The sequence below is a fragment of the Ascidiella aspersa genome, chromosome 9, assembly GCF_963924565.1.
Source record: "Ascidiella aspersa chromosome 9, kaAscAspe10.2, whole genome shotgun sequence".
Classification (NCBI taxonomy): Eukaryota; Metazoa; Chordata; class Ascidiacea; order Phlebobranchia; family Ascidiidae; genus Ascidiella; species Ascidiella aspersa.
Genome location: NC_139455.1, coordinates 16,972,866 through 16,986,257, shown reverse-complemented (window position 1 = coordinate 16,986,257; position 13,392 = coordinate 16,972,866). Strand labels below are relative to the sequence as shown.

General features: G+C 33.8%; 1 protein-coding gene across 1 annotated transcript in view; it reads right to left on the bottom strand.

The window, feature by feature from the left end:
- The window catches only part of LOC146133294 (protein crumbs-like), a 34,430-nt gene extending 21,768 nt beyond the window's left edge, over window positions 1-12,662 (bottom strand). The window contains exons 1-8 of the mRNA XM_083397709.1: window positions 12,644-12,662; window positions 12,251-12,347; window positions 11,836-11,940; window positions 10,851-11,005; window positions 10,453-10,569; window positions 9,643-9,753; window positions 1,293-1,423; window positions 433-646 (exon numbers count right to left, since the gene is read on the bottom strand). Of these exons, the coding sequence (XP_083253835.1) occupies window positions 433-646; window positions 1,293-1,423; window positions 9,643-9,753; window positions 10,453-10,569; window positions 10,851-11,005; window positions 11,836-11,940; window positions 12,251-12,347; window positions 12,644-12,662 (949 nt within the window). The remainder of the gene's footprint in view (window positions 1-432; window positions 647-1,292; window positions 1,424-9,642; window positions 9,754-10,452; window positions 10,570-10,850; window positions 11,006-11,835; window positions 11,941-12,250; window positions 12,348-12,643) is intronic.
- Window positions 12,663-13,392: the final 730 nt, after the last annotated feature.

Sequence of the window (13,392 nt, the reverse complement as noted above, 5' to 3'; positions counted from 1 at the left end):
TAATGCGAGTGCGTTAGCAGAACAACCAACGTGTATTTTATATCCCTTACGCCAAAGTATTTACACTCGAATATTTTTCGAAACTATACGCGACACGGTTAGCCAACGTTTAATGAAAACAAAATAAAAAAGATATATCTTAAATAAAAAGATAAACCTTTAACCTCAAAGGCTTAAACTAAAGTTAAAAGAACAAAATTTGCACCAAAAATTAAGGAGAAAAAAAAGAAAAAAATGTACTTTGAAAAAGCTAAATTTAGCTGAATAATGGCATAGGTGTCGCATCTACGATGACAACATTTGGGTGCAAATCAATTTAACGAAGCCATATTAACAAGGTATAAATACCGATAACCGAAAACTACAAATCAACCAGTCAAACTCTCTGGCAACAATATCATTTTAGAAATCAGGGTGAGTAATTCATGCTACCTGAATTGCATTCGCATTCGTACGACGCAACGCCATCGACGCACAGCTCGTTGTAGGCACACGTCACCGTGACGCAATCGTCGATGTTGACGTCACAATTCAATCCGCTGAAACCGTCGGCGCAAATGCACTGGTAACCTGGCGTTTGAGCAGCAAGAAGCGGCCGGCAGGTGGCGCCATTGTGGCAAGGATTTTTATTGCAAGGGGCGTGTACCTAAAATACAACACAGCGCATTTATTTTCCGAAAAACGACGATGTCAGACTGTAGTTCCGCATATAATTGGCGGTAGAGGATTTGTCCCGTAAATAAAATGACAACAAACATGACAAATTCTCATGCGATTACATAAAGTATTCTTTCAAGTTAAAAATAAACGTTTAAAGGTAGGTTTATTAAATTGTGTTTAATAAACAATATTTATTAATATTTAAAAACATAAATTATATAATAAAATTTACATTGAAATATTAAAGTGATATTTGCACAACGTAAAGTCACGTTAAATATGCTGTTGCTACCAGGCATAGTATTTACTGAAAAGTTCGTCCGGTACTATTTATTTTATCCTCGCATTTTTATCTCCGTTTTTGTGTCGTTTTACTTTGTGTGGTGTTGAGCGTGTTGTTATTGCATTCCCTGAAGAAGGCGGCATTCTGGATTGGGTAGCCAAAACATCGAATAAAATAAGTACCAGACAAACTTTTTTTTCAGTTAAACTAACGTTGTACAACGTAAATGCGGGAATACCAAAAAAACGTTAATTTTTGAACTTATATATATTCTGTAAATCTTTAGGGGGACAAAATAGTAGACAACCAACATAATATCACAGCTATTCTGTTAAAGATTATTTCATACCTGCGAGCAATTTTTGCCGGTCCATCCCATCGTGCAGTTGCAGGTATACTTGCCGATTTGGTCGACGCACTCGGCTCCGTTGTGACAGGGGTCGGGAGAACACTCGTTGATATCCGAAGCACATGTTAACCCTGTCGCGTAAAACAGGGTTGCCATACTTATAAACCGTTGCTACCAGGCATAGTAATAATAATAATAAAAAACAGCTCTTCTGCTAATTGTAATTCTTTACCAAAGTTTCGGCAACAAAGGAAAAAATGTTTACTTTGTATAAAAGCAATATAAAAGGGGTTGCCATACTTTCTATAAAATAAAGTTGACCACATTTGAAAAATTTCAAAGAAAAAACATTATTTCAACGCCTTAAAACTGGATCCATCAACATGATTAACTACGATTGGAAAACTTTACAATATAAGTGCCACGGTCAACACAATTTTAATAGTTTAGTTTTTTTTATAAAACTAAATTTAGTACGGCATTTTTCATACACATAATTCAAACAAAATACAAAATAATTAAATGACTATTTAATTTAATGACCATTTTTTAAATACAAATAAATTAATAGTCTTTAAAGATTGAAATACTCTGTGGAAACCTGAAAAAATAACATAATTAAAGGATGGGTAATACCCGAAAAATTAGTTTGGCCTGAGTAGTGTTACTGTTCGACCTAAGGTCAGACAATTCGTGTCAGTCGCATACCGTGTTGTTGTTTTGCGCGGAACACCTAGTCCTAGAGGTAAATGAATGAAAATTTTGTTGACGACATGCATTTTTCTAAAATAATTTATCATAAAAATCGAATTTCGAGTTATAACCCGGGCATACTTTTTGCTTCACGCCTGTATCCCTATTCGTCACAAAGCGACCAAACTCGGCGTAGTTTTCCCTAATACGATAAAAAGTACAAAAACGTACGTAACCCAATGAAGTCGTAAGTTTAAAACCTGGTACGGTTCAAACAACAAAGCAGTTAGCTCAACTTAAAACATTTCAATCCGATTTGATGTTTCGTATCGCAACACATCTACACGACAGACATTGGGAAATTGCGGTTCCTTGAAATATAAAGTGTAACAGATGATTAAAATTTCTGGATATTTTTGCCTTAATATAGCGTTTGATACATCCTCGAAAGTCTTAGTTTGCAATATTGATCTGTTAAATTGAGTAACGAAATACCAGTACTAGATTGAGTTCGAGTGCTCTTGTTAGTAAGCCTCATTACATCCAGACAGCAGTTATACAGAAATGGCAGTGTGCTTATTGACCTTCATCTGATTTGAACCACGTGTATCCCAGATTGTTTACAACAGTAAACATTTTGGTTCGACATTAGGCAGATATTTTGTAATTACAAACATAATATATAACAAAAGCTTTTCAACATACCGGCAGCAAACGTAAATAAAAGCAGTAATGGAATCCTCATCTGTGACAGGTCGCGTGTTTAATGTGCGCTATTGTTACTAATCATATGGTAAAAGACAACCCTGAAACTTAAGAGAAAAGTCTGTCAATTTTGAGACAATTATTTTGTATGTTGCTTTGCGGCATACCACGACATAAATCAGCCAACACAGTGTTATTAACGAACACAAACGTACAATGCGGGAGTAAAGCGGGGCTATTTTATGTACTTTGTAATAAACATGAATAGAGGTGCAATTCGAAACGCCTTGTCAAAGTTCTCCTTCTTTTACTTTCTCCTGCTACATAACGTTGCTACTCCTCAAAATTTGGACCTGAAATAGTTTTGCAAACATTTCCTATTAGACCCTGAAAACATTCGCAACAGACAGTTATAATAGCTCTACAATTCACAAACCACGGCTGAAATCGATAGACTGACATAAATGACGTTAATCTGCAAACAAGGAAAGTCGCACTTGCCCTTAATCCAGGATAAGAAAGCTGCGCTGGAGCAAAGGCAAATTCGCTGGTTTGTTCAGTTCAAAAAACTAGAGCACAGTGGGCTTTGCAAAGCAACGCAAATTGTGAATGAAACTAGTAACATTCACGAGGAAATCACGAAACTTTAAAAACCGTTCAAAAGTCTGCACGCATTTAAAAGGCCATCACTTTTGCAATGTTAATACAAATAAAAAAATGTTTAACGTTATGACTAATTACAAAATACCAGAATTTTTTTAGGCTTTGTCCGCACATAAAAAGCAAAGTTAGCAAACATAGAAAAAATAGAGATTGAGAAACTTTGTCTTTTGCTTCGCTGTCTAACTCTCAGACCTATAATAGTAATTATATGTACGGAACTGGTGCTTACTGGTGACATGTTAATGGTACACCTCTTTTTCCGTACATGCAAAACAAAAGTTAGCAAACATAGAAACAATTGAGATTTAAAACAGGTTAATAAAAATTGTCACTAGTGTTATTGTACTTTTCCTAATATTGTGGGCCTGCGATGTGTTGCGTTCAACATCCTGTCACTCCAAACCTAATTGTCTTTTACCTCATGAGAAACTTTCTCTTTTAACTCACTATCTTACTCTCAGTCGTATATTAGTAATTATCTGTACGGAACTGGTGTTTACCGGTGACATATCAATGGCACACCTATCCGGCACTCCTGCAATTCAGCGCTCAAGCAAGCAGGTGTTTATCACGCGCTAGCTATGACTTCTCTTCTGAGTGCTGACGCTTGTCCAGTAGCTACGCGTGCGCAGTTTGGAAATCTGCAACAACTCAACGAGACCTTCCGTCCACTGACACTGACAAGGAGGACAACGTACTGGTAACGGGTGCTTTAGATCCATTAGCGCCAACGCGAGAAGCGTTGTACGGGCATCACAACTTCGGAGAATGGTTGATATCGAAGCCTGGCCGAAAATTCGGTAAATTCAGTGTTACAGAGCTAACAACAACATTCCAAGCTAAAGCTATCGGTCAGAATAACTCCTTTTCATGTTTGACGTTAACCAACATCGGGAAAACTGTAAGTAACGCTGAATCGTAGACACGTTTGGCAGTTTGCTATCATACCCAGTTACGTCTGTTTAGCCAGCATTTTTCTCAAAAAAATAGCCAAAATCCAAAGAGGAAAAACACCACGAGATTCTAATTGCATGAGTCCACTTGCCCAAACTCGATTTAATTTGACGTGCTTTAGGTAATTGCGTAAACACTGATACGTCGTTACGGCGTAGGCTGCCGATTAAACATATAGCAAACAGATCGCATGTATAATTCAGAGTGTAATGTTTTATTCAAGACCTTATTAGATGCGACATTTACGTATTTGCGCCAAATGTACTGACATTAACTCATTTTCTGTATGAGAAGAAACATATTTTAAATGTACATAAACAACATTTTTATCAGAAATGGTTGTATTTAATGAAATACTATATCATTGACGGCATCTTTCTGTGGACCACAGAAACCTGCCGTCTATAATATAGATCGAACACTGCTTGCCTTACGCGTATAGAAGCAAGTTAACGTTTGTATTTAATTCTTTTGTTTTGACCGCGTTTAACTAAAAAATCATTAAAAATATCTCAGGGTGTTCTTCTTAAGCTCAAACAACCTAAGCCTACCATATGTCTTCTTTTAGGAGGATTCCAAAGAATGGGCTTACGTTGAACCATGGTTAAATATTTAGGCAGAGAAAAACCTTGACATTGATGATGCTAAACTGTTAGACCAGTACCAAGGCTTGTGCAAAAGGCGGCACGAAACTGATGCAACTCCATTTGTCTAAAATGTGGCACATGAAAAATGGACAAAATATTTCCAGAACCGAAGAAATGTTTAGTGAACTGTTAAAAATCGCGCAATTTTACTTTAACATTAGTTGGATCAGTTTCGTGAATCTTGGTTGTATATAATTTCAATGATATTTTATGATAATTTTAATGATATTTCCATTTGACGATCTCGTTAAAAATGATTGTTCCTTATTGGCAAAAGGAAAACCAAGTATTCATCGGCTGAATCTGATTTGATTTGTTGTTTTTGTGTCTGTTTTTGTAACTTTGGCTTTGTTCTGTTTTTGTAACTTTTGCCTGCAACTACCAAGGAAATGTAAAACATCATCAAACTCAACGTAACAAATCTACTTTTGTTTTTTTTTGCCGGCAAAAATATCCTCTTTTTGGGTGCTGAATGTATGGTAGCCCTAGAACAGTGGTTCTTAAAGTATGGGTCGCGACCAAAACATGGGTCGGTGGGTCGCGCAGGGTCAAAAAATGGGTCGCGATAAGGTGATTTGATCCTGCGCAAACGAATTTTTTTCATTTTTTTTTCAAATATTTTCAACTCAATCATAACTGAAATATTGTCTTATAAGCTTTCAACGTGGCATAAAATCTGTAACCTAAATTATTGCATCATAAGTGGTTTTATAAACGTTTTGATGGAAGCCAGCAACAATATTCATAGAACTTTGTACTACATCTGGTTCTCTGTATCTTTTTCTATTTCATGCATATCAGAAAAAGTACATTTTTTGATATTTGAGGCTTGGGTCGTGAGATGTTCATAAAACTCATATTTGGGTCGCGCTCAAAAAAGTTTGAGTACCACTGCCCAAAAATCATCCATCGAAACATCAACCCGACTGACACGAGGAATATCGCAAAATCTAAATTCTAATCCGACCTAAACCTATTGAAGCCTCGTCAAATCCCAAGTAAGCTTTTCCTTGTACGCGCCAATTTAACAGCGTGTTGCAAACCAGCTACACATGCTTCGTGCATATCTCAACGCATTCAATCGATAAAACAGGAGGTAAGAGAACTTGCCGGCCACACAAAAACACAGCACAAAATATAATTTGGAAGAACACAAACAGCCATCAGTTGATAAATTACAGTGAATGCAACCAGAACTTGTATTTTTGTTAAAATTTATGCACTTAATTAAAAAGACAAGAACGTATAAAAAAATGTCATAACTAACCGGTGTTTTTAAGGGTGTTTTGTACGTATTCTAATTCAATTATTCAACCATTGCGTCATCGAAAATAAATATTGATTAATTAAAGACTGTGCCAACTACTCCAAGATCATTTCCATGTTAGGAATTTTCAAGCGGTGTACACTTTCGCATATATCCTCCCACGGTTTACAGAAACAGCAAACAATTGTTTCATTATTGAGCGATTTTATTACGTGTGCACGCAACGCTGTTGTCGAAAACAGAGCGATGCAAATAGCTCTACAGCATCTACGAGCCCTAATTAGGCCAAATTGTAGACAAAACAACTCTACTTTCAATTTCGTGTATGCTAACAACATTGCAGCGTCTCCTTTGTTGTTTTGTATGTCTTTTCAACATGAACCTTACATTTTCTGTTTTTCTAGGCCTGGCGTAGGTTGCATTACTGGCTCCGTTTGTTAATCAAAACGTTGGTTGAAAGCAAAAACAATTGATTTACAAAGCAAAACAATTCAAGGCAACTTGTTGGTTTTGCTATAAAAAACAATATTGCCGCAGCACTTGAACTGTAACCAACGCGTTGGTAAAGGCTAATAACTGTACAGTCTGCGCTAACAGAGATAAACAAAACCAATTTTCAAAATATTTCCAAATGCATGTTGCTTTTTGTTTTGAAATGTAACTTGAAGATAATTAAAAACAAGGTTACATAGTTTGAGTTTACAGCTGCAAAAATACAGTTTATTGCAAACGCAAATACAGTAACACCATTTTTTACTATAAAATTATGTATGATTCGCGCGATAAAAGTCTACATGAATAGAATGTTGACTAAATTTAAAAAGTCCGACATTTACTGTTGAGTTCCGCTGAATAAAAATAAAACGCTATAATCTCAATTATAAAATTCCGCAACGAATAGCAAGCTCTGCACCCAACCATTACTCTGCCAAGTCTCAATAAAAATATCACTTAAAGCCGCCCAAGGCGTTCAAGCTCAAGCTGTCATTCTTCCAAGGCTAAATGTTTAACCTTTTTGAAAGCGCTCAGCTGACCAATGATGGACAACCTGCGTTTAACACTCTCTAAAAGCAAAAACTTACATTTAAGGTAGTACATTTTGGAAATAATAGTTTTAGGTTAAACAGTTACCAGATTTTCGTACAGTTTTGCGGGCAAAATACTTCATGGCCTGGCGCCAAAAACATTTAAATTGAGGTCTGTTATTGTCAGTCAAGTTTAGCGCGAATTTGTATATATAAAGGTTTTCTGATTGTTTGCGACGAAGTAGGAGGTCAAATAATTCGGTCAGGAAATTTCGTCTTTATTGATTGTTTTTTGACACATTGTTTATATGAAAACGCTTAGCGAAACAGCTAAATACTGTCTTTTACGTCTCATATCTCAACTAAACTTACACTGCAAAAAAGAAAACTCCCACTAGCCTTGCAAAGGCCTACTACTATAGAACTAGCTAGCTAATGTACTAACAATCAATCAGCCCACCACGCAGGAAAAACTACATGCTATAGTACATAACGTTGCAATTACAGTACGAAACGTAAAAAAAATAAAGGAAATAAAACGCACATCAACTATAATTCTTCATCAAGTTACAAAAAAGACCAATCACAACAAGCTGATATCCGTGCAATTTATAAGGCACTGTTGGCTGACTAAAAACTGGCATTTTGTTCGATTAATCGGGTCACCTAGGTCCCAAACAAATCCCCAAACCGGGACATATGGTAAGACTAGTTTTAAAATCATAACAAGATGATCGATATCATCCAAAACATATGTATAGTTAAAAATAATAAAATATGATACTATATAATTAGTCAAGTTAACATGGTAAAATTGGATTACAGAATAAAACTTGAATATTCGAGTTAGGCCAGAAAACGTTTACAAGTTACGATATTAAACTTTTGATAAAAAGTTCTAAATAGACGCTAACGGATATTGATATTCACAACCAGTCAAGGTGAACTTTAAACGGCTGTTATCCCGTTTAAATAGTAAACAAAAATAAACGTTGGCCAGCCTTTGATGCGTAGCTGTTCCTATTTATATTCGGAAATACATTTCGGATTGGGAAATAAATGTGGAGTGAATTGACCTATGCTGACGTCATTCTATTTTAACTTCTTTTTCAAAGTCACAAATCTCTCACACTTGTTATCCACATCTACAAATGCCAAACTGAATAGTCAAACTAAACGGCGTTTCAGGTCAACGTAAATGCTAGAAACACAACATGTTAAACTAAAAATTGTAAATGCAAATCTACACTGAACTGTACTGCCACTGCTACTAAACAAATGAACTCAATATCGAAACCCCAACAAGGGTCTTGCCATCAAAGCAGCGCGTCACACATCGGACCAAGCTCAGAAATTAAATTGCTGTTGTGACCGCACAATTGCACGCCATGCTTTCTTACGTCACAGCGGGATGGCGTTGGCAACAATGCCGCCGAAAATCATCGGCCTATCGGCAGGAGCAATGCAGATAGATAAGAAGTCGAGTGCCGCAGACTTTTTTCCTTTTTTCGTTTCGAGCAGGAATGAAACACCTGGACCGTTTTCTGTTTTTGATGATTGGCACAAGACAAGTGTGTGGAATTGCCCCGTTTGAATTTGATCAACACTTTCGATTGCGCAATTACATGTCCATCTTACGAAAGTTTAGACTTAACTTCACATTCATGTATTTTTTTAATCTACATACTATCGAAACATTACCCCTAAAATACCCTATTTTGGGGTTTGTTTAGTTTTGACTGTTTACTGCAGCCATAGTGCACTTTTCACACAATCGTAAATTTACAAGGTGACTATTAGGTATTTGAAAATAACATTTTTATCAGCTTTTATTTTTGCATTCGTTGATATCTGGACAAGCAAGCATTACGTGTTGTCAAATATAGGTAATATGCTCATAGCTTAAAACAGCAAAGGTAAATACAATGTAAAAAATGCAACAGCATGACAATTCAATTTACGTTTTTTTCACTTCTATGGTGCATCAATATTACGATTTGTTTTTGTTTGTCGCTGTTGTAAGTATAGTTACATTTGTTTTTGGGACATAAAAATATATTGCGTGACAAACGTGACAAAAGTTGAAGTATGCTCAATTGTTCATACTTCAAAGTTTAATAAGATGTTTCGTTTCGTTGAAGGCAATAGGGTAAAACACATACAAATTGACGTGATTATAAACTTAGATGACCGAATCAACTACATAGATGCCAAATCTTTAAAAGAAAGCATTTTTTTAGGTTTATTTTGTTGATACGCGAAATTATTGGGTAGGTTTTTTTTGGTTGAATCAAATAAAATCTCGGGTATGTTGTAAACGTTAGGCCCATGACACTCAAACTTTATGTAAAATAATAAGTCATTTATACCTGTATAAAATAATAAGTTATTTATACCTGTATAACCTAGCGGACAAATGCAGACGTAGTTGTCTACATGGTCCTGACAAGTTGCACCATTCAGACAAGGATTGCTTGAGCATTCATCCAACTCAACGCAGTAAACTCCTGTGAAAAAAATACTTTTAAATTCAACTAAGAAAACACTCTACTCATTGGGAATATACAGTTCCCCAAAAATTACTGGCCTTTAAACCAACTATTATAATTGTTTTTTTTTGCAGTGGCATTATATTTGTTTATACCACAAAAGGAGACAGCCATTTAAAAAATAAACCACTGACTTTATAGGTTTGTTTAGACTAAAACATAAATTCAGGAAGCAAATACTTCATTTGGTACATTGGTAAAATATTAATCTTACATATCAGATCTGTAAAAAATGAAAGTTAGATTTTTCAGAGCAGTAGACTCCCTCGTAAAGCTAAACTATTTATTCACTTAACAACAGACATTACAACATAGACACTTCAGCTGAGTATTTCAAGTGCATTTTCCATGTCAATTGAAAACATACTGAGGGTCATTATTTCTGTCAAGTGTTAAATGACAGTAGAAAAAATGGTAAATATTAAAGACTATTTCTTTTAATATATATTGTGTTATCGTGATGAATTTAACAGCATAACATCTAACTAAATATCTAGCTGTAACGTACAAGGACTAAAAATAAAGTTCAACTTTTATAAAAAAACATTAAAATTAAAATAACCTAAAAAAATATTGTGTTGTTACTCATCAGTTATTTAAAGTTGATTAGTAAAAAATAAAACATTTTATAAATATTTTAGACAAACCAAGTTTTACCTCCATATCCCTTTTTGCAAATGCAAATGTATCGTCCTGGCTCACTTTTGCATTCCTGTGATGTTGTATTACAAGCATGGTCATTACAGTAGTTTATTAAATGCTCACAGTTGTGACCTAAAAAGGCAGTTTAATAAAAAAAACATGCTAAATAAAATAAATTTTTTGCTAGTTAATGAAATTTAGAAAAGTTCAATAAACCTAATAATATTTATAAATCAACTTAATAATATTTATAAATCAACAACTATAATATTTATAAATTAACATCACTAATGTGACGCCTTATCTTATTTATACATATTTAGTCAGATATTTTATTCCATATGGAATTGGTTTGACTTTATACGTTTTTAAAATAAATCTAATCTCTTTATTCATAACACTGCTTTTTAAACCTTTATATCCTAAAAGGCAGCGACAAGAATAGTTTGCCACCATATCTTCACATATGGCTCCATTCAGACATGGGCTGGAATCACATTCATTTAATTCTATGTCACAAAACTGGCCAGAAAAACCAGGTTCACACACGCAGACGAAACTTCCAGGTCTACAAGAGAATAAAAACATTTTTGTATTTACCTGTAATTGCAATTTTGTGTTGTTCTATAATTATGAGACACACACATGTACAGAAGGTGGTATCAGGTGTTAACAACAAATACAATATTATAAAAAAGTTAATTGTCAGACAGTCATTTCAGAAACTACAAATTTGAGCTACAAGTTGTTTTATGTTTTTATCTATTTGAGGCTTTGCGCTGCATGCTAATCCAGTTCATTCTGGTTCAGGAACCATGATATAATGAATTATTCAAAACAAAAGTGAAAATGAAATATGTATTTACAGAATAGCAAAGATCACTTCAAATTTAAACTTAGTGAGAATTTTTAATAATTTAACAAGATTATCTTACATCAAGCAAACACAATTAAAGTCACAAAAATATTAAAGTTACTCTTATTTTAACAACCGGGTTCCTTGGTCTTGTAATAACATCAAAATTTCAAAAAATGCATTTGATATTAAACTAATATGTTTTGCAAATAGATCTATGGTCTTTCATAAATTTCTACCAATATATTCCTTATAGGCTATAATTACACGTGTTTAATAAATAAAAAAAATTAAAAAAAAATTCTGATAATCTACGAAAGGCTATTAAAACCCAAACTCTTCAATCTACCATGTCAATTTTTTACCTGTAATTCTACAAAAGGAACCCTTCTTTTCTATTTCAGAGTAACATTTTTGCAGTTTGAGTTATATCCTATGCAGAATTTTAGCATTTTGTTAATGTGATGTTTCGATATGACTAAATGCCACAAAAACACCTAGGTTTAAGGGTTATGTGGTAAAAGTGTGGTTGCCACTATTACCGGTTAAGACAAGTTGATTGTCCAAGACAGGGAGAATTATTTTCACATTCATTAATGTCTTCAGTACACTCTCTTCCAGTAAAACCAGTTCCATCACATGAACAACTGAAAAAAACAAAATTGGCTAGTCTATTTTACAAACATGATTTTTAATCTGATTTAAATAGGCCAATAAAATAAAAACAAATCTAAACATGGTGCCTTTTGTCAGGTAGGCTTATTAAAGTTAAATACAAAGGATATGTTTTTTAGTTTTTTTTATGTTTTGTTACCCTAGTTTTTTATAATTGAGGAAGAAAAATAATTTAGGCCAAAACAACATAAGGCAAAAATATATAAGAGGCACAATATAAAAAAAGAATGTAAATTTATTTTGTTATGAAGATGCATAAAATGTATTAATATGAACATATACTTGTAAGAATTTATTAAATCGAAACATTGCCCGCCATTTTTACATGGGTTGGAATAACATTCATTGATGTTTTCATTGCACATTTCACCGGTAAAACCTGAAACAAAACAGTTTGATTATAACACTTACTTGATTATCAGTAATTTAATGGAATTTTACAATTAAAAAAAAGTTGTAAAAAACCTAAAGAGGTATGTTTTAATTTGCTAAGTCGCTTTATTTATGTATTTAAAAAATGTTAAAGGTACAACATTAGGTTTTGTTAGGGTAATAATAAATTTTAGCCTAACTAAGATTTTCAAAAACATGGTTTTGGCTTTCGATGTAAAAATATGTAGTATTTAATTCGCAATCGCAGAGTTGAAATCCATCTTACCTTCCTGGCATTGACACCTTGCAATTCCACTGTCATTACTTACACATAAACCACCATTAAAGCATGTTACATTAAGACAAGGGTTTGTGCCATTTAGTTGGCATCCATAACCAAAGGAATTGTTGCCACAAATACAAAGAGTGTCAGCTCTAATTTCAATACATGAGCTGTTGCCACTACACGTCAAATTGTTACATTGATGAGCTAAAAAAAGTAATTTTAATTTCATAACAATTAGTGTTAAAATTATTTGTTAATCACCTAAATAAAAGCATATATTGCATATATGTAATTATACAAGTAAACTTTAACCAAACATAAACAGACTTTATCCATTTTAATAAAACTCACAATATCTGTGAATGTCCAATGGGCAATCTAATATGGTTCCACTACTTGAAGTTTGATTTATGAGGAATTCGAAACCTGAACCTCCAAGAAAACAGCCATGAAATCCATTGTTACCATCTAAACCAAAAAATGTAATTGAATGTGTTTTAAAAAACGTGATATAATATAATATAAAATAAAACAACTTTACCAAAGTTATTTCCAAAAATCCAATTTGAGGTAGCAGAAGTGAAAAAGCTTGATAGTGAGTGATTTGTGTGGTTAACTTCAAACAGATCAATATCATTGCCATTAATTTTCATGGTAAAATCCTAAAAAGTTGCACAGAAGACCTTATTAAACCTTGAAATAGGATACTTGAAAATCTACTGTCTGCCATACATCTTTAGAAATCTCACCATAGAACTATTCAGAT